A 26,870-nucleotide genomic window follows, 5' to 3' on the forward strand; every position below is an offset into this window, starting at 1 on the left:
TGCTGTTGGAGCTCTCGACAAAGGATATTGTTTTACACGTGAGTACATCCCTTTAGTAAACTATTTATTTTTGTTTTATATCTTGAATTTAACCAACATCTTTATTCTCTAGGGCCCAAAAGGATGCAACAATTTGTTTCAGCTTGAAAATATATTTCAAATGCTACCATTTTGTGCACAAGTAACGGTCCCTCCCAGGACACCTAGAACAGAGATAACACATATCAGATTTTCAATTGTTGAACTGCAATTCTTATTTTAGTATAAGTGCTGCCGAAGCGAGCACGTGAACTGGAATTCCTTAGTTTACCTACTCTAATTTATAAATTTCCCATGAACATTTATTTTTTTATTTTTAAACCCCAAGTAATTTTTATTGGAAAAAAAAGACTATTCTTAATGTTTTATTTACTTTTCGATTCTGTCTTCTTATATCTTTTTTTTATTAAATTTATTGGGTGACATTGATTAATAAAATTATATAGGCTTCTAGAGTATATTTCAATAATGTCATATGTATATTGTATCGTGTGTTCCATTAACATTTAAAATGAGAAATCTACACATAAATAGGTGTACTTGTTAGTACAAAATGTCTTTTTTCCCCTTTAAATTGTGGATATTCGGGTAAAATCTCTCATGATTCTCCTGTCCCTGAATTTCCTGCCTCCTCCAGTCTCTTTCGATAATCCCTCTTTCGACAGCCTGGCTTCCTGTAATAAGGACATACAGCATCTTTCTTCCTTTCTCCCCCTTATAAGTTGACCAGAGTAAAGATCATCCTCTTTAGGAAAGACTTCTAACCTAGCAACTGACACAGCAGTTCTTTAGTTTCTTCTTTTCTTCTTTGCCTTTCTCTAGAGTCCCCCAAACTGGGCAGCTGCTGCTATGCTTGGGAAATAGTCAGTCCTGGCCATCCTCCCACCTGTTCCCTAATTTGTGTTTCGAGAGTCAAGACAAAGGTGGTCAGGGTCAGAGGGTGATTTCGATCTATCCTTGGATCCATGGACATATATTCTGAGAAACAAAAATCTTCCGCAAATCGTGGATGAAATCGATGAGAGATTCACCTTTACCGAAAGGCTTTAAGAATGGCCGTCAGCACCTCCTCTCAATGGGTCTCTTACACTTTTAGTTCTTCCAGAGTTGCGGGGGTTGGTGACTAGTTGGCTCTGCCTGGCCACCTTACCCCTTGACGTGGTGTCCAGACTCCGACACGCTTGTTCCAGCAAAGTCTTTTGGTTGCAGAATCGCATTCAGTGGCAAATGCATATCCTCGTGCTTGGGGCTGTAAATGGAAAACGCTGCCAAGTGCCTCTGCCAAGTTCTGGCTTTAAATGGGTAATATCAGCTGGCAAGGAAGGCACGTAGGTGACACCAGAGTCTTGGGAAGCTTCTCGATGGCATCAGCCTTGCTAGCCATCCAAATAGGAAGGGTTTGTTTTTCTTCCCATTGAGACAAGAAAAAGGTAGAATTATATGGCCCTTCGGTCTCTTTCCAGTATTGACATCCGACAGCTTAACACCTTGTTAATAACAGAAATACAATGGAAAAATCTCCCAGTGCTTGCAAACTAAACGACACACTTCTCAACAATCCGGGGGTCATAGAATTTTTGAGGGAAATTTAAAAAAATACACTGAATTGAATGGAGATGAAAATACAGTATAGCAAAATGTACGGGACACAGCTAAAGAGGTGCTAAGGGAGAAACTTATACACTAAATACGTAAGTTAAAAAATAAGTCTCAGATCAGTAACCTTTAGAAACTAGACAAAGAAGAGCAAAATGAACCTAAAACAAGGAGAAGGAAGGAAACTAAAGATAAGACCAGAAATCAAGGATATCGGAAGCAGAAAAATAATAAAGAAAATCAATGAAACAAAGAGCTGGCTATTTGAAAAAAAAAATCAATAAAATTGACAAACCTCTAGAAGATTGACAAAGAAAAAAAAAAGGGATGACACAAATGACCAATATCAGGAATGAAATAGAGAATATCACCACAGACCTTTCAGGCTTCAAAAGGATAATAAGGAACTCTACCAATAACTTACACACATAGATTCGACAACTTAAATAGAAATGGAAATGGGCCAATCCTTCAAAAACACAAACTACTACAACTTACTCAAAATAAAATAAATAATTCGAATAACTTTATAAATATTAAGGAAATTGAATTGATGACTTAAAATCCCCACCAAAAACCACTTCCTGTCCCAGATGGTTTCATTGAATAATTGTACCAAACAGTTAAAGAAGAATTAATATCCATTCTACACAATCTCTTCCAGAAAATAGAAGAGGAGGAAACATTTTCAATTCATTTTATGAAATTGATATTACCCCGATAACAAAAGCAGGCAGAGACAGTTAGAGAAAACTGCAAACGAATGTCCCTCATGCAGGTAGACACAAATTTCCTTAAGAGAGTATTAGTGAGTGAAATTCAGCAAATCGTGGAAAGACTTATACACCATGACCAAGGAGGTTCTGTTCAAGGGAAGGCAGTCTGTTTCAATACTTGAAAATGAACGCAATCCACCATATTAACAGTCTAGAGAAGAAAAATTATATGATGGTATTAACTGATACAGAAAAGGCATTGGACAAAATTTAATACCCATTCGTGATCAAAAACTCTCAGAAAAATAGGAATAGAAGGGTTCCTTGATTAAGCATCTTTTTGTATCATCTACAAAAATCCTGCTTTCCTTCTAAGATCCGAGGGAACAAGGCGAGGATGTCTGCTCTCACTACTGCAACTTAAGATAGTGCTAGAAGTTATAGCTAGTGCAGTAAGGCAAGAAGAAGAAATAAAAGGCAAATAGATTGGAAAGGAAGAAATAAAACTGTCCTTATTTGTAGATGACGTGATTGTCTATGTGGAAAATCCCAAGAAGTGGACAAAAAAACTCGCTTTTCTAGGTTGTTCTCAATGAGCGCTATGTTTCAGATTACTTACTCTGTCATTACTGGCCACAGAAGTCATCCCATACCATGCTTCTAGGCTCTCTTTATATTGCTGGGTCTACAGATAATCTTGCTGACGAATAGTGACCAGTTGTTCACTAATGTCCTATCTGCTTCCTCTATGATGGATGTCCAGATTGCCTGCAGCCGCCAGTCACTGCAAATAAAGCTTTAATAAGCTTTGTCATATATGTCACCTTATCCCTTGTAAAAGAATTTCTTTGTGATATATACCTAAGAACAGAATTACAGGGACTCGGGCTAGGTGTATACTTAATTTAACTAGATACTAACATATTGTTCTCCAGAATGGCTATGCCTATATTCCCAGTGGTAGTACAAAAGGGCTCTTATATCCCTATATTCCTACAATACCAAATGCGCCAGTATTTGGTATTACCTGTGTGCACGCGCGCACACGTGAGTGTGTCTGCCAATCTCATGAGTATAAAATGATATCTCATTGTTATTTTAATTTGTATTTCTCTGATAATCAATGAGTTCAGGCATCTTATTTTTATGCTTCTTAGAATTTGGAGGTTTTTCTCTGTATACTCCCCATTCATATCTTTGCCCATTTTTCTTATGTTTATTTTTTCCAGCTTTATTGAGATATAATTAACAAATAACCATTAAAGTACACTATAAGTCAATATCCAGATGGGAAAACAAACTACACAAAGTATTTCAACAGAGAGGATTGAATATAGAGACTCGATTAAGCAGGCAGTGGAAGGCAGGCGTTGGAAGAACCGAGATAGCACAGAGGTAATTACTGCAGAGCCAGGAGAACAAGAGGAAGAGGTGGAGCAATAAACCTTGAAGTTCAGAGGAGGGGCCCTGCAGAGCTAGAAATCAGACTCTGGGGAGAGGGTGTTGAATGGCTGCTGCTAATACTACCAAGGCTTAGGCGAGGGGCCACATAGATCTGGGACCGTGACCTCTGATGAGGGTGTTCCTTGACCGGTTCTGAGCTGGAGACGGGAATCACCTGATGCTTCCAGGCTGAGAGTCAAGTCTGGGTGACAGCAATAGGAATAGAAAGTGAACAGTCTTCCTCTAGTGTCACTCCTGGTGGAACCTAACAGAGAGCCAGGAGACAAGAAAAAAATGTGGTTGCAGAATCCCCATGCCAGCATCGCAGAGCACAATTCCCCCTTCCGCTCCTTTGGCTTCTCAGCATCACTACAAACCCTTCTATATGTATTCGAACTTCTATCAGCAATGGTGACAAGTTTATGTTTCTGCCTGACAAAATGCCAGCATCCTTCATAAAAATATGCTTTCACCATCTCCCCAAAGGAGAGAGATACAAAGTCCCAACAGCCTTTGCAATCATCTCCGAATGACAGCCACGGTATTAATGATGTTAGTTTCTCCTCTGAATAAGTCATAGTCCCACTTGAATATTCTGTGACTCGGAGACTAAATTGTAAAGTTACCCATCAAAACAATTGTTATATAAAGTAATAGGGGGTAAGGAGAGGAAGCAGAAAAGAAAATATTTCATATATTATATTATTTTTATATATATGTATATATATGTATATATATATAATTAACTAATATAATTAAGAAATTATACATGGCTGTAACATTTATTTTTATAACTGGTCAGGAGTCCAAAATCGATTCGTATAACTTCCTTCTACTACTTTTTCCATTTTTCTCTTATCCCCAACTGGCAACTTGGCTGATTGGGGTTCTTTACCCAGTGGAGTTTTTCAAACTTAGAGTTTCTCACAGGCACACCCTTCAAGGTGCTGTCTCCACCACAGACAGGCTGCTCTCTGGGGAATGGTGCCATGTCTGGGGCAGTTCGATTCTGTGCTGTTGGCGCATTCGTCCCTCAGCAGCAGCGAGGCCCAGGTGGGCCTTGGCAGAGAAAGCCTGTGTTGTTGAGCCCTTGCCTGATTCACCCCTGCCATCGTGGCCACTTTGTTCATGGGCCCATGGGGCAAACACTGGAGAGGCTGGGAAACAGCGTGTCATTTCATCCACCTGGATATCGAAAGTGTCCTCTGCAAAGGATGCCCTTCTGAGAAGTCCGCCCACATTCCTCTTCCCCAAACTTCTGTCACTAAACTTCCAACCCTGTTCTTTCCAAGTCATGACTCTTCAGCCAAATGATCAACAGTTTCCTACGAATCGGTGCAGACCCATTCTTCTGGCCATCTCTCAAGCCAGTCAGAATGAGCAATGAACTACATCGCCTTAAATAGCTTCTGCACAGCCAAGGAAATGATCGACACATGAAAAGACAACCTACAGAACGGGAGGAAATATTTGCAAATCAGATATCAGATAAGGGGCTAATATCCAAAATATATAAGGAACTCATACAGTTCATTAACAGAAAAACAAATGATCCAATTAAAAATGGGCAAAAGGCCTGAACAGACATTTCCTCAAAGATATATGATTGGTCAACGGGTACATAAAAAGGTGCTCAATATCACTGATCATTAAGGAAATGCAAATCGAAACCACGATGAGGTTTTACCTCCCACCTGGTAGAATGGCTATTACCAAAAAGACAAGAAATAACAAGTATTGAAGAAGATGTGGAGAAAAGGGAACTTTTGTGCAGCATATAGAGAAGAGATTTTTTTTTTTACCGTTGGTGGGAATGTAAATTGGTGCAGCCACTATGGAAAACAGTATGGAGGTTCCTCAGAAAATTAGAAATAAAACCACCATATGATTCAGCAATCCCGCTTCTGAGAATATATCCAAAGGAAATGAAAACAGGATATTTAAAAGAAACCTGCTCCCTCATGTTCATTGCAGTGTTATTTACAACAGCCAAGACGTAGAAACAACGTAAGTGTTCATTAATGGATGAATAGATAAAGAAAAAGTAGTGCGTGTACATAATAGAATATTATTCAACCATAAAAAGAAGGAAATCTTGCCATTTGCGACAATATGGATGGACCTTGAGGGCACTACGCTGTTAAATGAAATAAATCAGTCACGGAGAGACAAATGCTGCATGATCTCACTTACATGTGGAATCTAAAAACATTGTACTCATAGAAGCAGAGAGGAGAATGGTGGTTGCCAGGGGAGATGGGGACATATTGGTCAAAGGGGACAAACTTTCAGTTATAAGATGAATAGTTTCTGGGGATCTAACATAGAGCACGGCGATTGTGGTTAACAATACTGTATTGTATATTTGCAAGTTACTATGAGAGTAGATTTTAAATGTTTTCGCCATCACCAACAACAAAATGGTAATTCCGTGAGGTGTGGGATGTGGTAGCTAACCTTACTGCGGTAAACATGTCACGACATATACATGTACCAAATATCACGTCGTACACCTTAAACTTACACTATTGTGGTAAACGTCAATTACCTCTCAATAAAACTGGAAATTTTTTTAAAGAATAGACAGTCAGCTGTACTGCTCAAGGTTCTGCCTACTTGGAGAATTTTCCTTTGCCACAGTCTTCGGGGTCACCCATCAGTGGCACTGTAATGCTGAACCACCTACTTCCGGTAGATCGTGCAGAATTATCTACAAACCAGGCTTGAGTTACTTCCTCCTCAGTCAACTGGTCTTACAAAACATTCCAGGAAGCACGGACATGGTTGAGGGAGAGGAGGCCATGCTGCAGGACTTGGTGTCGAAGGAATCAGAGCACTTGCTCGTGCAACTTTTTGTGCTTTCTGAGACGCTCTGAGTTCCCACCTCTAAAATCCCGTTCACTCATTGTGATGCACCTATGGCTTGACAGGTCGAACACTCAGTTCCTGATGGATAACTCAGGTCACGTGGTCACCCATAGTCTTAAGAATTCAGTCTCTACCAGCATCCGATAGTAAGTCAATGGAGAATGGTTATTGGAAGAAGCAGGCATGGATTTTCTACAAAACCCCACAGGTCTGCACAGTGATTGTCCTTGCCAGAGACACCACAGAGTATCACTACTTTCCACAGATGCTTGAGTGTTATTGGATCTGCTGGATCACAAGGCCCAATTGGAAGTGTAGCTGGCACTGCAGTCTGGACTCACTGCACAGACATCTCTTGTTCTGGTCTCCACACAAAACTGGCAGCCTTATGAGTTACACGGTAAATGGGTCGAAGTAACACACACGTGTGATATAAATTCCATAATCCAAAAGAGTCCACCAAACATCATTTTTAGAGGTGGCTTGTGCAAGGTGCAGCATCTTGTCTTTCACCTTGAAGAGGATATCTTTACATGCTTCAGAACACTGAACTCCTGGAAACTCCACTGAGGTTTTACTTTCCTAAATTTTCATGGGGTATATCTCCTACCTCTGGTTTACATATGTCTTACAAAGGCACCTATAGTACTTTCTGCTTCTTGCTCATCAGATTCCATCAGGATGATGTCATCAGTGTAGTGGACCAGTGGGTATCGTGAGGAATGGTAGGACAAAGTCTCTAAGGACTATATTATGTCAAAGAGAAGAAGAGATGACATGTCCCTTAGGCAAGACCGGGAAGCCGTACTGTTAGCCTTTCCAGTAAAACAGAGTGCTTCTGGTGGACTTTGCAAATTGGTATAGAGTAAAATATTTGATTGGGTGATAGCTGCGTACCAGGGCCCAGGGGTGTGATGTTCTGCTTTAGTAAAGATACTACATTTGAGACAGCAACTGCACTTGGAGTCACTGCCTGGTTAAGCTTACATTAATCCACGGTCTTTCTCCAAGATCCATCTACCTTCTGTGCACAGTCAAATAGACAAATGGGGAAATGAGAGAGATCACCATGACTGCAACTTTCAAGCTCAAGGCAATAATCTCTGTAGTTCCCCGCTAGGAATTAAACCTTTGGGTTCTTTCCCAAAGCCGGGCTCATTCTGGCATCTTGATATTATTGAATTTAGGCCACAGTCGAGTTCAAGTTTGAGTCAACCAACCAATTAAGTTTGAGTACCGTCCAGCTGCACGGGCTAACATTAAATGAAGATTTTTTTAGTGAATGCACCCACATCAATAAATTGCGCCTAACCCAATGTTACATCCTAACCTCCTTGGTATAGCATCCTTAGAATCTACTCCTATACGGATTCTTCCAGATTCCACCAGTATTTACTAGCAAAAGATCCTGCTATTACTAGCAAAAAATTTTGCTATTCTTATACAAGCTGTTTCTTTCTGGGTCTTAGCATGTAGCCATCCCTTTGGACCATGCTGAAATTGGACCCTAGTTATAGGTCTAATGGCCATGGGGTATGTTCAAAGTGGGTCTTGAGGAGAATAGGTGTCCCCTTGCAAGGAAGCAAAGAGCTTCCATGACAGCCCTAAAAATTATCTTATTTTTTGTAGCCATAGGGCTGACAGTGCAGAAAATCAGGCACAATGTTTAATCTTGTGAGTTACAGAATCCCAATGTCAGTCGAATTCCCAGCCTTTCCACATTTGTCACGTGAAAGGCAGGGCACTGGATGGGGAGAAGTGGGGTCCTGAAACTTAATGGTGCTCTCAAGCCAGAAGAAGCAAATGAACAAAACAACCCCCACAGGCCCTCTTTGGGGATCTGATACCTGATGCCACTCCTATTATCAGTTTTTTGATCAGAATGGATCCCATCAGGAAGCAGAAACGATGACAGACCCTTCCCTAGTGGCTTCGGAGGGAGCGCGACCTTGTGCGCACTTTGATCCTGGACTTCTGGCTTCTGGAACTGGGAGACGATACTTTTCTGTTGTTTAAGCCACTTGGGTTATGGTCTTTTATTACAGCAGAACCCCGTAGGCTGGAGCAAAGGGAAGGGGCTGTAACTTCTCAAACTTAGTAACTTAAGAGAGCGGCCCTTCCAGATGAAACTCAGTCTCCATTGGGGGCAGAGCCTAGTTACTGCTGGGATCTCAGAGCTCAGCAGAGAACCCTGTGGTGGCCCTGGGACCCAGACCTCTGAGGAGGAGAGGCATCGGTTGGCTGTTGTTGGTGTCTCAGAGCTGGGATGCAATAACACTGTTTTCGTAAGTGTTGGGAAATCTGAAAATTGGATTCAGTTGGTGCCATGGAAATGAGCTGCTTGCTGCCAGGGTGAAGCTATTTTGTTAGGGTGATGCTTACAGGAAGGAGCACATCCCTCCTTCCTCCTCCAGCCTTGCAATCTCCCTCCAACACCCTCTGTTAGCAGAACCTCAGACGGAGCCAGCTGGCAAAACACGAATGTGATTTGCAGAGTCCTCATTCCAGCATCGGAAGCAGAGGACAGCAAAGTGAGTTGGACTCAGGAGGGAGTACGATTTAATAACCGGTACACCCACTTTCTGGCCCAGCAACTCTCTTCGTAGGGCATGTAACCCCAAACTCCAAGAAAGGACTGCATATACCCACTTTCTCCATAGTAGACAGAACTGAAATGACCCAAATGTCCATCAATGGGAAAATGGGTTAATAGGATGTGGTGCATCCATACTATGGGTAACACTTAGCAATGAACAGGAGAGAAGAATTGACACAGTCACATGAATATGGTGTCACAAGACAAGTATTGGCCGGGTGGAGGCACGACGGGGCTTTCTGCAGTGATGCAAATGTCCTACAGCTTTGATCTGAGTGGTGGTGGATGTGCAGGTAAAAACTTCAGGTGTGCACTTTATTTCGCGTATGCTAACGTTCAATGAAGACATTCTTAGGGATTTTTTAGGGCAGTGAAATTATTCTGAATGATGCGTGCACCGTGTCATGATACATTTATCCAAATCCAGGGAACATGCAACCCCAAGAGTGAATCCTGATGTAAGCTGTAGTTAGTAATAACCTATCACTATTGGCTCATCGGTTGTAACAAATGTCCCACACCAATGCAAGATGTTAATAACAGTGGAAAATGCTAAGGGTAGGGAGCGAGGAACTCTATAGGGGAAACGTCTATTCTCTGCCCAATTTTTCTGTAACCTGAAGTTGCTCTAAAAAAAAAAAAAACCAGTCTATTCGTTAATTTTAACATCCAGGGAGGCAGCCCGGGGCAGACAGGGCAGCTCCACGTCATCGGAACCCCAAGGTCCTTTTATGTTGCTGCTGTGCCATCCTCAATAGCTAACTTTCATTCAGTGGTCCGAGATGGCTCCTCCTGGCCCCTCTATCACATTTGTCTTCCCGCTGGTGAGGAGATGGAGTGGGACAGGGAAAGGCACGCTCTGTTTCTTTAAGGGCACAGCCCAGAGGTTGCCCCTCCACTCACATTCCACTGGCCCCACCTAGGTGCAAAGGAGGATGGGAAATACATCTTCAGCTATTGTTATGTAAGAACAAGAAGACCTATACTGGGGACAACAAGCAGATGCTGGCTACAGCTGGGGATTAAGCAGGGATGATGAGTGTAGACAAGTCTCGAAGGGGTTTGCAGGAAAATTGGGCAGAGTAGAGCAGAGAAATGGGGCGAGAGCTGGAGGAAGGACGTGGTCGGGAGCGGGTGTTTTTAGTGATGGAAGCTCTTACGGCTCGTTCGTCTGCCCACAAGACTGATCCACAGAGAAAGAAAAATGAGAGGTCCAGAAAGAGGAGGAAGACACAGGAAAACAGTCCTTGAGTGGGTCATGGAGTGGGACCAGGTGCCGGGGTGGAGGGGATGACCTCGATGGACTGCAGCCTGCCCACCCCCCGTGGGGGGACAGAGCGTTCGGGGAGGGGCTGGGGTGAAGGATTCGAGGGGCTGGGGAAATTCTTTTCTGATTTCTACTCAGTCAATTCAAGATGAAACGAGGGCCCTTGCTGACTGCGCAGAGGCCAGGGGCGGGGGGAAAGGCGTGGGACTCTCATCTGGGAGAGCCCAGGAAATGACTGGCAAGTTCCCAAGGCAGGCTGGTTGTCCCTGTGGGTCCGCTCGAGGTTCGTGTGTGCTCATTCACTTAAAGTGCGTTTTACTGCTTCGGAGGGCTGGGCACTGGGGAGGTGTACTCCACCAGGGCGCTGAGCAGGGAGCCAGGAGGGCACAGGGTGGTTATGTCACTTCAGACAGAAGAGAGGCTCCTGGGCCCTGGCCACACTGCTCCCACGCCTGCCCCCCACTGCAGGAATGAGGGGAGACCCAACGGTGGGGAGAGCCTAGAGCTTCTTCTTCAGAGGCCAGCAGAGGGGATAGGAGCTGGCTTACTGCAGCCAGTAAGGGACATGGCCGGGGAAGTGCTCAGCGAAATGACAACGGTTCTTCGTTTCCAGGTTTTTATTTGCCTGTTATAATTCTGATATTTATGTACATATATATATATACTTTTGTTTTTTTGTAGAGGGCTCATTCACAGACCAAGCAAAGGCAGACAGGGAGACAGGGGCTGCCGGCAGGAGCACAGCAGAGCTGAGAGAACCCATCTTTCCTTTTTCCTTTTTTTTTTTTGTCTGTTTTTATTTTTCCTGGGATGGGATCATCAAAGCTAATTGCTATAAAACCTAGAAACCACCTAGAGACTCAGACATCTGCCTACACACTAGTGGCATATGGGGAAAGGGCAAGGGTAGGAACTTTCAAAGTCACGGTGTATTTACATTCCCAAGGTGGGCAGAGGGGAAGGCCGAGGAAGAAAACTGTTCAGACTGGGGGTGGCGGGCTAAGGAGTCCTGGGGTGTGGTGGTGGCGGCTGGGAGAGGCCGGGGCCAGGGGCAGTGGGGAGGAGGTGTGCCCACCCTGCACCCCGGCAGTGATGGAGGCCACTTGGATGTTGTCTGGTGGGTACCGAAGGCAGCGTGTGTATGGAGCTCCTGAAAGCCAGCCACAAGGTGGGGTGGGCATCGGGAGGAGGGGTGCTACCGGCGTGTGGGGACTCTGGGCTCTCCAGATGGCTTCCTCTGCACCCGTGGCCAGCTTGCCCAGCTCCCAACCTGGTTGGAGCAGAGATGGCAAAGAAAAGGGAGCAGATGGTGGGGACACGGAGTTCCATTCCCAGTTCCAGCCAGGCCGGCCGGAGAGTAGCTGGGGGTGAAGGTGCCGCCCCTGGTCCTGAGGAGAACTCGCCAGGCGGCATCTGAGAGACCCCTCTGGGGCCGTCCCCACTTCCACCCCACCCCCTCTCAACCCCCTCCCGACCACCACGGCCTCTCTGTGCAAAGGCTGGTGAGGCAGCACCTGAAGGCTCCTGATGTGAGTGATTGGCTGGCCCCCGAACTGGAGCAAAGCAGTGTGTGCCCAAGAAGGGGTACAGCTGGGTTTTGGCAATAAAATGGGAACCGGGTAGTCAGAAGGGGATTAGGCAGTGAGCTTCTCTCCTCTGATCCCGACTCAAGCCTCCCATGGGCCCAGGGCCAGAGGGTGGGGCGCGGCCTGGTGGAGGCAGGGAGGGGCCTCAGTCCCAAGGTCAGGGACCCAGAGCAGGCATCGGGCATGGGGGTTCTGGCCTCTGACTCCCCTGCGGCCCAGCCCCGGGCTGCACCCTGCCTGCCTTGCCTGGCCGGACCCCACTACTCCAGGGTCCCTGCAGGGTTGATGGGGGAGGCAGCCCCTGAGCTGTCGTTGCCTCCTGCCGCCTCCTTCTCCTTCTTGCCGCTGTACTGGCCAATGAAAGAGCCGTCCTCGTTGAACTGGACGTCCACGCTGCCCCCATAGTCAGCCAGGCTGTCGTCGCTGCCCAGGGGCTTGATGTCTCCATTGAGGGATGGCTGGCTGCTGCCGAAGGCCTTCTCCTCGTTGTCGCTGCAGGGGCAGAGGACGGGAGAGTGGTTGGCTGCCCAGCGGAGCCCAGCAGGAGCTGGCAGGTGCTAACCTGAGGGAAGAGGCCTGGCTGGGGAGCATGGTGTGGCCCCAGGGGCCCGGGTCCTGCCTTCCTTCCATTTATTTTCAATGCAATGGGGAAGAGGTTCTCATCTTTGACACGCACCAGGAGGGAAAGTGGCATGCACGCCACCAGAGGGACAAGGTTTGGGCATACACAGGATCCTGGTGGATGTGAAGGAACAAGTGGGCACTCAGCCTGGGGGTTCGGGGGGCCTGGCTCCTTGTCTGTAGGCGAGCCAGACAGGGGCACCTATCCAGCTGTCAGCCCTTGCAGAGCTGAGAGGGGGGGAGCTGGGAAGGTGACAGGTAGGCCTGGAAGCTGGCGTCAGTGCGTGGAGGAGGAGTTGGGGGTATTGGCTTGTCCTTAAAACAGTGAGCTACTAGACCAGAGGGCTGGGGGAGCCCAGAGCCTGGCAAGCGGGGACCAATGTAACTCCCAAGCACACGCTGTCCACAGGAGGGTCCCTGCCATCAGGGTCTGACAGTGTTTTCCCATGCACCCCTGCCTTACCTCTCCAGGGACCTGACATCACCCAGCAGCACAGAGAAGAGAAAGAGACAGGGTCAGATATGAAAGCAAGGATGGTACTGGGAGGCCGGCCGGCAAGGCTCCTGCCCCCAGCTCACCTGTACTCGCCAAAGGTCTCGTCCTTCATCGGCCGGGCCTCGGAGTCCACCTGGGTGTCCTCTTTATCCTTCACTGGAGACACACAGAGAGGGCTAAGCTTCTTCTCCCGCCCCAGCCTGTTCCTGGACACTGGGCCCCATCCCCAGGCGGGGGACATGAGTGAGGTTCTCCCTCTGCACTCAGAGCCTCCATCCAGCAATGTCTTGGCAGCTCTCAGAAGCCAGTAAGCATTCAAGGGTGTACCGCTCACCCCACGTGGGCCTGGCTGCCATTTGCTCTGGGCCCCTGTCTGCCCCCAACATGCCCATGCTGTCCTGCCGGGGGCTCAGGGACCAACAAGCACCTGTAGAAGGGATGAATAGTGGCCCAGGGCAGGGTTACCTGAGTACTTGCCACCCTTGCTGCGCTTGATAAAGCAGAGGATGAGCAAGATGAGGAGCAAGAGAATGATGGCGCTGATGAAGCCGATAAACCAGCCCTCAGTGGCAAAGCCAGGAGGAGGGAGTCTCATTCGGCCTGAGGGAGAGAGCCCAGGCTAGGGTGAGACAAAACCTCCGGGCACTGCAGACCCTGCGCCCTAACCCACGTCTCAGGTTCATGGCCTTGTGTGTGAGCCTCACTGGGAGCCTCTGTCTCCAGAGACTGGGCAGGGGCAGGATGAGGGCCAGGCACCAGAGGGTCCACGGGCAGTGGCCAGGGGCTGAGGTGTGTCTGCAAGTGATGCTTGGTGGGGGGATTCTCCGGGGAGCAAAGGACAGGGAGGAGGAGCTTCTGAGAAAATGACTGCCTTAGAAACAGTTAAGATAGGAGGGTTCTAAGACGAATCATTTCAGGAGCCTAGACTTCTCTGTCATGGGCCAAGGGGTACCCAGGTTCTGGGAGGAGGAGAGGAGCCGTGGCACGGGGCCTCACCAGTGCCGTTCGTCTTCACAGCCATCTGGTGTAGGAGCACCGTGTTCTTGAGTAGACAGATGTCGTAGTCGGTATCAGGCTGCAAGTCCCACTGCGTGTAGGACCTCTGGTTGTAGCTGACGTACTGTGGCGGTAGATAAGCACCCATCTTCTCTTCTGCAGGGGCGAGAGGGCAGCCGGGCTGGGAGGGAGTGCCAGCCAGCACCCTGGCTCCACACCAAGCCCAGACCCTCAGGACCCAGAGCTCCTTCCGCACCCAGAGGCTCCACTTATGCTCACCTCCCCGGGCTTTGAACGAGATCTGGAACCCAAAGTTGCACTGGCCCTCCTTGGGGACCCAGGAGACCACGCTGTAATTCTCTCCAGCCATGGCCGAGATATTGCCAAAATCCAGAGTCCCTGGGGAGTGAGAGGAGGCTGTGGGACCTCGTGGCGGCTCAAGGCCCACGCCGCTGGGCCTGGCTGCCCAGCGGGGCCTCCTCAGCCCTTCCGGCTTACCAGATAAGGCCATCGTGCCTCCTTCTTGCACAATGGCCTCACCAGGGCCCTCCTTAGTGGTGGCCTGAAGCTGGAAGCGGTACCTCAGGTGGGGGCTGAGGTTGGTCAGGTTGTGCATCCGCAGCTCAGGGTCCGAAAGGTTGAAGGACAACTGCTCCATGACCCCATCATCCACTGCAAGGACAGGAGGAGAGTTGGCTTTGGCAGCCGGCTCAGCTGGACCCCAGCCCCCCTCCATCTCCTCGCCAGGCTGGACCAGGGCTGTGGGCCCACAACGCACGTACGTGAGTGGTAAGAGAGCACGTAGCCAGTGAGCACGCCATTGTGACTGAGCGGAGGCTGCCAGTGCAGCAGCAGACTGGTGTTCGACTGGCACTCCAGGTGCAATGCCTCAGGGTGGCCGGGCACTGCGGGGCACAGACACGAGCAGCGGGGCCTCGCCCAGGCTCGAGCCGGGGCGGGGAGGAGGGGCGAGGCCGCGAACACGGGCTGCAAGGCTTACCGCCCTCTGGGGTGCTGAAGGTCATCTTGCTGGCGGGTCCCAGGCCCCGGCCATTAAAAGCCTGCACCTCCAGATGGTAGGAGCTGTAGGGCCGCAGGCCTCCCAGGATGGTGCTGGTGGTGTTGGCAGGCACCACCACGTGGCCTTTGTGGACATGCCTCTTGCTGTGCTTCCTCTGACTGCCCTCCCACCAGTATGTCACCTGCAGGTGGACAAAGGACCCCGTAGGGGCAGAAGTCATCCAGCAGTAACCCCCGGCGCATGCTACCCACTGCTCTCGATAAGAACCTTTTCCTCTCAACCCAAGGACTTCCGGAAGAGCAGCTGGCAGGTGACAGAGGCCTGCGCCCAATCCTCTCACTCCTGGTACCCTCACACCTCATGCTGGGCACCCCCCACCCAGTTTCCACACCTTGGATCCTTACATTATATCCGCGGAGGTGACCCTTGACCTGGGCTGGGTCCAAGGGCCACCACTTGACCAGCACGGTGCTCGAGTTGAGGATCTTGACGTCTTCCAGCTGAGGGCTTGCCTGGGGGTCTGGAAACAGCCAGGGACATGGATGAAGGCCTATGGCATCTCGAGGCCAGCCCAGAACCCTCCCTCAGGGGAAGATGGATTGAATTTGAGGGGCAGGGCATTTGCATGGCCTCAGGGTCTCTCCCTACAGAGTGTTTATTAGTTGCAAGGCAGAAAGTAAGAACTACAGGGAGGAGTAACCAGAAAAGATCTTGAAAGGGTGATCAAAAGGAACATCCATCTAGTGTTCTAGAATCAAGGAGAGGAAGGCGGCAGGACAACCAGACCGGATGCAGGATCCTGGACTCGGGGAAGACAGCATTGATTGGCACAATTAGAACATCAGCTGCCAACTAGAGGAATGCATCGTGTCGATGATAAGTTTCTGGACTTTGGCACTTTGGTTATGTAAGACAATATCCTTAGTCCTAAGAAATGCACTGTGGAGAGACAGGGGCTGGGCGCACGCTAAGAGGGGAGCGGGCTGCGCAGGCGCATGTGGGCTCTGCAACCGCTACTTACAGTCTTCTCCAGAGTAGCCAATGGTGACCTGGGGCTCGGGGCCTTTGCCCTGGCTGTTGATGGCCTGGACCTTGATCTCATAGGGTACAAAGGTGGACGTGTTGGACACCACTAGGAAGGGGTCATTCACGATCTGTTCCTGCCAGGCGCCCCGCAGCCCCTGAGGGCGCCACTGCACGCGATACTGAACATGGGGGGCATTCCAGTCCATCCACCTGAGCGGCTGGAGGGGGCAAGCGGAAGAGGAGCTGGCTGACCAAGAGCACCCCCGCTGGGACCTGCCGCCCCCGTCCCCTGGTGACCCAGCCTCATGTCCTGTCATCCTCTGATCCTTAGCAATCAGGGGGAACAGCAAACACCTGGGTCCTGGCCTGATGTCCCCTTACCTTCCAAGTGATGACCATGTTGTTGGTCTCATTGCCTTCCCCCCTCACGTCCACGGGGTTCTTCTCCGGGGCTGGAAAGCAATGTATTGTTAACTCATCAATGCTTTGGGCTCCTGCTGAGGCAGTGAAGGCTGAGGATGATGGAAAGAATGGCCCCTTCTGGCCCTGGAAGCCAGGAGCCAATAGCCCCGAGGGAACCCTGCCCCTCAGCTCCCTCTGCAAACCTGAAAACAGAGGAGCTTGGGCGCAGTCACCTCTGCGGGCCCTCCTTGCAGAGCCTGGGAAGTCTGGGGACCGTGGCGTCTAAGGCTCCCGCCCAGGTGACTCACCTGCCTCAGGTGTGACCACAGTCTCAGAAGCCGGGCTGGGCTCCCCGGGGCCGTATTTGTTGATGGCAGTAACTCTAAAGGTGTAGTGGACATAGGGTGAGAGCTTGAGGGTGGTGGAGGTCTGGTTTCCAGGCACCTTGCCCAGACTGTACCATTTCTCAGGTGCCATCTCCTTGTCTTCAAATTCAATGTCATACTCTGCCGAGAAATGAATCGACGATGGAGTGATCAGCGTGTGGTATGGGGGAGAGGTGATGAGGGTACAAGCCTGGCTTTCCCTGAGGTGCCCAAGGCGATTGGCATTCTCGGACTCGCATGAGGAACCGTGAGCCCCAGTGAGGTGGCAGTCATGGAGCCAGGGCCCTGGGAGGAGGGAGGGCTGGCAGAAGGGGCAGTGGGGGAGGTGAGTGGCGTCATGCCCAGGCCTCTTACTCTCAATGGGGGAGTTGTGGTCGTCAGCGGGACTCCAAGACAGGTGCACCTGGCTCTGCTTCAGCAGGTGACGACCGGACAGCTCCAACTGAGGCACTGGCCCAGGGCTCCCTGAGGGCCATAGAGGGTAGGTTCTGGGGCTGGCTCTTGAGCTGGATGCCCCAACCCCCAGCTCAAAAGGGCCCTGTAATGTGAGCCTGGGCCCCTGTGCCCCAAGGCCTGTGCCCCCCGTGTCTCCAGACCATGAGCCTGATATCAGCCTAGGACTCACCCACCACCAGGAGCTCCGCCTTGCTTTCCACCACATCCAGCTTGGTGCTGGCCACACAGCTGTAGTTGCCTTGGTCACTGTAGTCCAAGCTGTGAATGACCAGGCGCCCGTCCTCTATGAAGTACCTGGTGGGAAGGGAAAGGGGACGCTCATCCTTTGGCTCTCAGAAGATCCACCACTTCCCACCCTCTGCTCCCCTCCCCTCCTTCTTCTTCCAGAACCTTCTCCCTCAATGCAGGGGCACTCCCCCCCACGGTTAAGGCCAGGAAGCCCGGACATTCTGCTTTTCCCACTCTGCCCGCTTCCACTGAGGCCAGGTTGGGGCTGGGCTCGCACTTGTCACTATCCCCAAGCTCCTGGAGGTTTCGGCCATCCCTGCGCCAGGTGATGCTGCGCTGCAAGGAGGGGTCGAAGGAGGCCTGGCACGTGAATGTCACTCTTGAGCCTTTCTTCTCGATTGCGTTCTGGGGTCCCTGTGTGATCTGAGTGGCATCTGAGGGCAATGATGGGAAGAGACAGTCACTCTGGTGTCCTCCAGAGACCGTGACCATCCCTCCCGGAGGTGCTGCTGATCGCATGGGGCAGGGGGGGGTCACCTGACCTTTGACCTGCAGGTTCGCCACAATGGTTACGTTGTTTTGGTCATTAGCAGCCTGGCAGTAGTAGTGTCCGGTGTCATTGGCCTGGAGGTCCCGGATGCCCAGGGTCCCATTGGTGTAGGGGAAGAAGCGTTCGTCCTGCAGCACGGTCTTTCCTTCCTTGTCCAGCCTGGCACAAGGCAGGGCGGGCTTGGCTCACACTCCACCAGCGCGCTCCCCTGCCCTCCCTGGCTCCCTGGGCCAGAAGATGGCTTAGACCACCCCTGCCGGAGTGGGCGCTCACCACTGGACGCCGGGCACAGGGGCTCCGAAGGCCTTGCACAGAAGGTAGGCAGTGCTGCCCTCGACCGCCAAGTAGGTCTCATTGTCTGGGGTCAGGATCTTGGCTGGTAGCTCTGGAGGAGGAGTCACAGGAGACAGCGCCAAGGGGAAGATCCAGGGCTCCGCAGGGGACTCCTGTCCATCTTGCTTCCCTGTGCCTACCTCTGGCCCTTGCCAGCCTGAGCCTCTCTCTGCCTTCCGACCTGCCATCCCCTCTGCCTCGAATGTGCCTCCCATCCCAGCCACCCAAGTTTGACCAATTCTTTGGGAGCATCACTGACATTCTACCCCTTCCTGAAAGCCTTCCTAGCCAAGCCCCCCATCTTCCCTGAGGCTCCAAGAGAGGAGCCACCAGGCTGACCTTTGGCACACCCTGGCCAAGGTGAGCCTCCACTTTAGTGACATGGGATGGGCCAGACCACTGTCTGAGGCTCTTTCGTCCGTAAGTGGTGACAAGACCCTGCCCCTCCTCCACACCCCCTGCCCTGTTGTTGTGAAGATGGGCGAGAGATGGGGTGAAGGGCCCCGGAGATCAGAAAGGCAGCCAAGGTAGACAAACCAGCTGCTGGCTGAGTCAGCTTGGTGGGCGGCAGGGACAGGTTGGGGGTTATGAGGCACAGAGGGCAGGGAGGGCAGGCCCAGCTGCCTGGCACTCACGGACAACATAGATGTAGGCATTGGCCAGCAGGACCCCATGCCGGTTGCGGGCCTCGCACTGGGTGACCATCGTGTCGCTGGGCTGCACATTGCTCAGGGTCAGGGCTCCATGCTGGATCCGGTACTTCTGGTCCTTGCCCAGCTCTGTGCATGCAGCAGGTGGGCCCGAGGGCCAGGACAATGTAGGGAGCCGTGCTGAGGCCTCTCCTCACCCTCTTCTTCCTCCTCCGCCATCCCCAGAGCTTCCCACGCTCCCTGCCCCTGCCCAAGGGCCTCTTACCCTCCACAGGGATCCCATTGATTCTCCAGGTGACTTCTGGTTTGGGCCTGCCCTGCACTTGGCAGTCCAGGCGGGCAGTTTCCCCTGGCCCATACAGATGGCTCTGGGGCTTGTGCAGCCAGTACGGGGCAGCTGCGAGGAAGGGGGGGAGCTGCCCTGAGCCTGCAGCCTGCAGCCAGCTTTCACCCCTGGCCCAGATGCCCCCCGCACCCCCATGACAGTGTGCATCGCAGATCGCCACGCCCGGAGGTCGCTCCGGGGAGCCTTGCAACAGGGCAGGGGTTGCGCCCAGCAGAGACACCATACCCTCCACGGTGACGTAGTAAGTGTGCCGGTCACTGCCTAGTGAGTTCTCAGCCAGGCAGCGGTACTCGCCGTCGTCCTCTTCGCCCATATCCAGCAGGTGCAGGGTCTTGTTGTGGTTCTGGTAGGTGACTCGGTCGGCTGGCATGTGGCCACTTGGGCGAAGCCACTTGATGGTGGGCGTGGGGCTGCCCGGCGCAGGGAGGCCAAGTAGGAGAGCAGAGGGAAGAGAGGACAGGGTTGCTGAGCTCTGCGCCCTTGACAGAGGCCCCGCCCACCCCTACCCAGAGAATCTAGACTCACAAGCCCTCAGCGATGCACTCCAGGACCAACGGCTGCCCCTGCAGGGCCACCAGGTGGCTGCTGGCATTGGTGGGAAAGAGCAGGCGTGGCTTCCTGTCGATCATGCTGTTGGCTGTGAGGAACAGGGACTGGGTGACTCTGGACACCCCGGCGAGCCCCTGGGGTCTCGGTTTCCTCGTCTGCTAAAGGGAGGACCCCACTCTGCTCTTGCCACCTAGGAAGGGGTCTAGACAGGGTCAAGATGGGAGCCAAGCTGTCCTCGAGGAAGACCAAAGTCTTCTATCTAGGGGACAAGCCAAGCCTGAGGGTGAGAGAGGAGTGGGGGTGTGTCAGAGCCTTTGGGACTCACTGGCCTTGACCCGGAGGTCAATGGGTTCCTTTTGAATGATGGTCCGGGTGCCAGGGAAGTGGGCGTGGCAGATGTAGTCTGAGTGATTGTCCGAGGTGAGCACGTTGGCAAAGTAGAGGTTGCCATTCTGGCCCATCGTCACCCGCTCGTCCTGTTTTATATGCAAGATCTCTGCGGGGGTAAGGCAAGGAGGCAGAGGTCAGCGCCCTCCTTCGAGGAAGATATTCCCACCGGCACCCCCGCCCCAGGCAGCAGCCCCTCGTGGGCACCCACTGCTGTTCATCCAGTAGATCCGGAGAGGCTCTGCGCTGGGTGGAGGGTGGCAAGGCAGAATCACTGACTCCCCTTCCTCTACCTCGACAGGTTTTACGGTCTCCTTTGGCCACTTGGGGGCACCTAGAAGGGACAGAGAGGCCAGCAAGGTGGATCCCAATTCTCTTCCTGGTCAAGGCAGGGCAGGGCAGGGGAAAGGAGGAGGGATGGCTCAGGTTCGAGAGAGGGCTAGGCCGCGAGGAAGGTCACATAAAGAGAGGCAGAGACTTTGGGTCTTTTCTGGGCTCGGGGTTGAGATTGGCACTCCACGCAGAGGAGACGATGGGCAGCCTGTGAAGGGTTAACCCTCCACAATTCTCAGCTCCCACCCCCAGGACAGGACAAGGATGGGTGGGGGGAGTCTGAGGTGCGGCAGTGGGGGAGGGGAGCTATGGAAGGATGCGGGAGTCACAGACCCTTCCATCATCCTGACACAGAAACCATGGCAACGGTTCCCAAGGTAACCAGAGGGGCAGAGAGGAAAAAAAGAGTGAGCTCGGGAGGCAGAAAGCTCAGGGAGGATGGAATGCAGAGGGGAAACCCCAAGGAAAGGGCGACGCAGACGAAGGCAAAGACAGAGCCAGGGAGGCCGGGGTCGGAGGTGGGGCGAAGGAGCAGGGGGGAAGGGGGAGGAGAAGCAGAGGGAAGGAGGTGGAGTGGTGGAGAGAGATGACCAGAGAAAGAAACGGGACTTCGGAGATAAAGAAGAGACAGAAGCCAAGCCCAGGCAATGACTCAGACAGAGACAGGGCAGGCCAGAGAGAGGAACAACGCAGGCAGAGAATCGATCCTCCACCCACTCTAACAGCCAGCAAGCCTGAGCCCACGCGCTCCCACACAAGGTCCCTGAGACCTGGTCGGGGACCCGCTCATGTGTTCCAGACCCTCCCCGGTCCCTGCAGTGCCTCGCACCCTCGGCCATGAGCTGGATCTCATGGGACATGGCGGTGCCCAGCTTATTGCTGGCAAAGCAGCGATAGGTGCCCTGGAACCTCTGGGCAAAGTTGCTGTTGTTGCCGGTGATGGTGAAGGAGCCGGAGCGGGGCGCCTGGTGCACGGTCACACCCAGCTCCTCCTTGGGTTTGAAGTGGACACCATCTCGAGTCCAGCGGAACCTGCGAACAGAAAAGGGCTCAGACGACCAAGGCCCTGGAACCGAAGTCAGGCGCTGGAATAGAACAGAGGCAAGGGCACCGGAAGCCAGGGGCCCCCAAGATGGGCTGGGACAAAGAAGGACCAAGGGAGATGAGGGAGACTGGGGTATCTGGGCTCAGAAGTTGGGAGGCCTCGGGGGGGGGCAGGGGGGCTAGAGGTTGAGGTCAGCAGTCAAAAACAAGGTTTAGAGGGTAAAGGTCACTCACTGCACTTCGGGTTTGCCGGTGGCCTCACACTTGAGGCTTATGTCATCTGTGGGGAAGACAACCAGGCGCCGTGGAGACTGATCCGTGATGACAGGTGGCTCCATCACTGGGGATACGATGGGGAGAGTGGTGGTGAGGATGCCATCTGGCTGGCATCATGGCCTCAACCCCCATCCCATGATGAGGGAAGCAGGGCCTGGAGCCCCTAGAGGCCCCAGGGCCATGTGGGTGGGGTGAGAGGAAGAACGAGCTAGAGAGACCAACTGCCTTGGCCATAGGCATGTGGGACATGAAAAGAGGGAGAGAAAGGGACACAGAACGAATGTAGAAAGAGACAGAACAGAGTTCCAAAGACAGACACCTAAAAGAGAGATGTGAAGACGAAGAGAGATGAAAAGTGTATAGAAGAAAAAAAAGGAGACAACAAAAGCCAAGAACACAGAAACTGAGAAAGACAAACCCCTCCCAGAGAGAGCGGGGACCAGAGAGGACAGAGCACCAGAAAGAAATGACAAGAGTGAGCGAGAAAAGCCAGGCCAGGGCAGACACAGAACAAAGACAACCCACACAGGTGGGAGAGACGGAGAAGGAGAGGCTGAGGTGAGCCTCCAGCCTGAGACAGTGGGACGAGGACCCAAGAGCCAGAAAAGACAGCAACCAGCGCAGGGCACATGGCACATAGGAAGAGGAGGGAGAGGGGCATGTGCTAGCATTCCCTCTTTCCTCCTCTCCCTGGCCTTCTGGAAAATACTCCCACCCTCCCGCAACTTACCATGGTATCCTTCATCTGAGAAATCCGGGCAGCAAGGGAGAGAACGGAGAGAAAAGCTGATAAGCAGCCCCAGCAGGGGGCCTGATGGCATGGAAAGAAATAAGCAAGTTGGCAGTCCCCCTGGGGAAGCGGGGGGCGGGTGGGAGAGGAAGCTGTCTGCGGTGGTGTTATTCGGGGGGCACATACTGGGCTGGAGCTGTGGCAGGTCGAGACCCAGGACAGGCTAGAGCCTGGATTCAGGGGTGGGGCGATCAATGCCCAGGGGGAGCCAGGCCTTGGTGCCAGAAGGCAGGGGGAGAAAAATGTGTGCCTTTAACAAGGAGTGCCCTTCGCACAGACCCTTGCATCCCCCTGGCAGGACCTGGCAGGGTCTGTAGGACTGACCTCCATCCCACCCAGGATGCCTTGAAGGAAGGCGGGGAGGCAGACAGCCCGCAGCCAGCACCCTCCCCTGCTCCAGCCCACTTCCCTCCTAATCCAATTAGCACAGCTCAGTGTTTTCAATTACCCAGGCCCAGCCTTCAGAGCCCAGCTGCCCCCTCCCTGCGAAACCCTCCCAAAGGCCCTGCTGCATCTGAGTTTCCATCGCCTGCGGGGCTATGGACACAGCAGCCCTCCTTTGCTCCCCTTCCTTCCTCCCAGCCTGCCACCAAGCTCCCTGGGGCCGAGGCCAGGGCCACTGCCCGGCTGCGGGACTCAGCCCAGCACTGGCCAGGGTGGCTATGAGGAGGGGGAGAGGGAGGGGAAGCAGGCTGGGGAGGGGAGTAGTTGGCTGCTTCTGAAAGCTTTGTCTCTGCAGAAGACCTCACTGTAAGGGCCCCCAAGAGAGAGGAGGGGGCTCCCTGGGGACACTGCAGAGAGAGCCCTGAGCTGGGGAGGGGCTAGTACAGGCAGCCCAAGAGCAAGAGACAATGACAGGGACCACAGGATGGGGGAAATAGACTTGGTGGAGAAAGCAGGAAAAGAGACAAAGGGGCCCGGAATGACTAGAGAGCAAGCAAGCTGAAGCTGGAAGCCATGTTGGATTGGGGTTAATACCAACTGCCAGCCAGTGGCCAGGGCAGACTTGGAACTGCCGTGGTCTTTGGCCTACTTCTCTTTCCTCGCTCTTGCCTTTCTCCAAATTCTCTCTGCCTCTCCACACACAGACAGACCCGGCCAGATGGCCCAGCCAGTGTGGTAGCAGGGCAGGCCGCTACCCAGGGTAAGACCTGGAAAGCAACTGAGAGGAGGTGGGGAGGGAAGGAGGACGAGTACATACATATGTGTGACAGTGCGTAAGTGTGAGTCTGGGCATTTGTGTGTGGATGTCCCAGAGTATATCGCAATATGTTTGCGTGTCCGCCAGGGTATCTGTATGGGAGCGTGTCTCGCTGGAGTACATCTGAAGGCTGCGTGTGTGCGTGCTGGCATTCAGTGTACGATTTTGTACTGTACACCTGCCTCTGTGTCTGTGTGGATGATTGTTCCTTTGTGTCTAAATCCCTCACTTTGTGTGTGCAAGACTCTGTGTGTGTGTGTGTGTGTGTGTGTGCGCTTCCTATGTGTCCTCTCAGGGTCACTGCCCCTTCCATATTTCTGTGCCTGGATTGATACAGGTGGCTCGTCTATGTCTACCGTGTGTGTGTCCGTGCGCATCTGTAGCTAGGGGAGTGCGCAGAGGCCTGACTGCATGAACATTCGTGTTCATATTTATGGAGGCGTCCTCAACCTCTGTCCTGTCAGGCCCTCTCCGCCTCTTCAAACTCTCACTGTCCCCAATGCCAGGTGCCTTCTAAGTCCACCTCCTTCATCCCCTGTCTCATTTCTGGCATTGACAGTCTTCCCCACTCCCGGCCCCCAGCTTGTCTCTCAGGGACACTGGCCTCCTCCGGGTCCAGCCTCAGAGACAAAGAGGGGCAGGGATTAGAACTATGGCAGGAACAGGCTCAAGATACACAAATGCTGCCCTGTGAAATGCCCCTCACAGAAGCTCAACAGCCACTTACAGCAGTGGGTTTACATCTCCTGCTCACACTCAGGAGAAAACAGTGTCACAGTAACACCCCACCACACAAACACGAACAGGTACTCACATGCAGCCCCACTACATGACCCACTATAGTCAAATGTTAACAGTCAAATACCAACAGACTTTCACAAACCTGACCAATTAAGTAATAGTTCTTGTGACTCGCAAACTTACCCATATAGGAAATCAAAATCTTCCTCAGGAATATCCATACTTAGTCAATCATAACCACACATGCAAGCATATACAGTCTGTCCCACTCACAAGCATACACGAATAATCATGTTCAGTCGTAACCCACTAGCCCCGATCCCCAACACCCCCACACCTACCCGTGACCCCCCCCACAAACGTAATGCTCCAGAAGCCCCACCCCCCAGACCCACCACGTTACTGCACATCGAATCATAAGGATCCAGAAGGCGGCTGGACCTTTGCAAGGTGTCTTTTCCTGTCTAATCGCAGAGTTACAAAGGCCCAAGATAGGATTACCCGAGTCAGAAGCAGAAGCGAGACCTGAATCCAGGCCTTCGCACAAGCTCGTGGAGCACTGAGAACAACCCCATTCTCTCTCTTGCCACACCCCTGGGGAGGTGGGTGGGGAGGGGTGGGGCGTACCAGAGGAAAGTACAGAGGAGGCCCGAGGAGGCCCGAGGAGGCGGGTCCAGCACCAGGCCCGCTGTCCGTGGTGCTGAAACCTCCCGGGGCCGCCCTGTTCCCTGTCCGTGGTGCTGATACACCCCGCGCCTTCTGTCCTGTTCTCTCCAGAAGCACCCAACGTCCTGGGTACCTCCTGCAATATTCCATGCCCAAGAAAGGAAGGGTGAGGGGGCGAGGGTCCGGAACCAGAAGGTGAGGAGGTAGAAGATAAAGAAGAGCCCAGAACGGCGGTGAAGGAAGGCGCCGAGGCTCCCTCCAGCTACTCACATTCCTCGGGGATCTGGATGAGCAGGCAGGGGCTGCACAGGAGGAGAGGCCACAAGTACCGCAGCGCCACGGCCATCTTCCCGGCGGCGCCGGCGGCTCGGCTCGGCTCGGCACAGCCGGCCGTATTCGGCTCAGGCTCCGGCCCGGAGGGAAGGGGGCTGGTGGGCGGCTTGGGGTGGGGGCACTGGGACAGGGGAGGAGGGAAGGGTGGGGGAGGAGAAAGGAGAGAACGGACGGTTGTTAGTGACTAACATCTGGGCGAGCCCGGCTACTGGCCCCGCCCCCAGCCCCGCCCGTGGCTGGCCAACTCCCCCCTCTCCCTCTCCCCCCCACCTTGGAGGGAGAAATCTGGAAGAAACTAAGCACTGGCTGGGCCTCGAGGTTGCTTTTCATTCTCTTCCTATTCTCTGTCTGTGCCTTCCCCACCAGCTGCCTCTCCAGCACCAACTTGTTGCCCCAAATCAGCTCCCCTGGGCATGCCACAGGCCGCTCTGTGCATGTCGTCCCCATGTGTGACTCGATGTGCCAGCAAGCAGGTGCCTGTGGGCATGAGTGTAGATATGAATCTGCACGTAGCCAAATGTACACATCAGTATTTATGCGGCTGTGTGTGTACATGCAGGAGCACATTCGTATGTGTCTTCTCTGGGAAGGGACTGCACTCAGAAGCGTACGTGCAACTTCTTGTGTGTCTGTCTATATCTGTGGGGGATGAATCCTCATGTCTGCTATTGCTGTGTTCATATACAAGCATGGATGCACACATATGTAGAGAAAAACTCTCGTCAGTCTCATCGCCGTGGGTTTCAGAACCGACTGATTCCCGGATGCTGTTAAGGCCTAAAAAGCCAGCGGTGGGTGGGGAGTTTGGGAAGTAGAGACAGCAATGGAAGGAAAGGGGCTCAAGAAGGCTGCATTTCACAGAATAGGTTGAAGAAAAGGAATAAAGAAGGGGGAAGGAAGTGGCGGGAGGGAGAGAGAGGAAGAAAGC

The 26,870-nt window shown here is 52.4% G+C and overlaps 1 protein-coding gene across 2 annotated transcripts; it reads right to left on the reverse strand.

Moving 5' to 3' along the window:
• Positions 1 to 11,135: 11,135 nt before the first annotated feature.
• On the reverse strand, positions 11,136 to 26,060 carry L1CAM (L1 cell adhesion molecule). 2 transcript variants are annotated; one of them, XM_015592069.2, is made up of 27 exons: positions 25,880 to 26,060; positions 22,942 to 22,956; positions 22,170 to 22,275; positions 21,721 to 21,923; positions 20,770 to 20,892; positions 20,497 to 20,667; positions 20,148 to 20,259; positions 19,848 to 20,032; positions 19,542 to 19,673; positions 19,262 to 19,405; positions 18,567 to 18,678; positions 18,286 to 18,452; positions 18,021 to 18,177; positions 17,685 to 17,809; positions 17,414 to 17,524; positions 16,982 to 17,179; positions 16,653 to 16,723; positions 16,267 to 16,489; positions 15,650 to 15,765; positions 15,225 to 15,426; positions 15,007 to 15,129; positions 14,723 to 14,896; positions 14,504 to 14,623; positions 14,225 to 14,380; positions 13,694 to 13,828; positions 13,312 to 13,384; positions 11,136 to 12,603 (listed from the first exon to the last, which is right to left on the reverse strand). In XM_015592069.2, exons 1-27 carry the CDS (start codon positions 25,953 to 25,955, stop codon positions 12,372 to 12,374), a joined length of 3,762 nt encoding a protein of 1,253 aa, XP_015447555.1. In that variant the 5' UTR covers positions 25,956 to 26,060; the 3' UTR covers positions 11,136 to 12,371. The 2 variants fall into 2 exon arrangements, with proteins under 2 accessions (XP_015447555.1, XP_006915353.1); XM_006915291.3 differs by lacking the exon at positions 22,942 to 22,956.
• Positions 26,061 to 26,870: the final 810 nt, after the last annotated feature.

Source organism: Pteropus alecto, unplaced genomic scaffold (genome assembly GCF_000325575.1).
Source record: "Pteropus alecto unplaced genomic scaffold, ASM32557v1 scaffold396, whole genome shotgun sequence".
In the NCBI taxonomy this organism is placed as follows: domain Eukaryota; kingdom Metazoa; phylum Chordata; class Mammalia; order Chiroptera; family Pteropodidae; genus Pteropus; species Pteropus alecto.

What these genes read in the sequence shown, in the direction of transcription:
- L1CAM (XM_015592069.2), bottom strand. Translation starts at nt 25,955, where the DNA reads ATGGCCGTGGCGCTGCGGTACTTGTGGCCTCTCCTCCTGTGCAGCCCC. An exon ending in AGGCACGATGGCCTTATCTG is followed by an intron (nt 14,624 to 14,722) that starts GTAAGCCGGAAG and finishes CTCACTCCCCAG; the next exon opens with GGACTCTGGATTTTGGCAAT. An exon ending in TGTGAAGACGAACGGCACTG is followed by an intron (nt 13,829 to 14,224) that starts GTGAGGCCCCGT and finishes TCTCTCCCTCAG; the next exon opens with GCCGAATGAGACTCCCTCCT.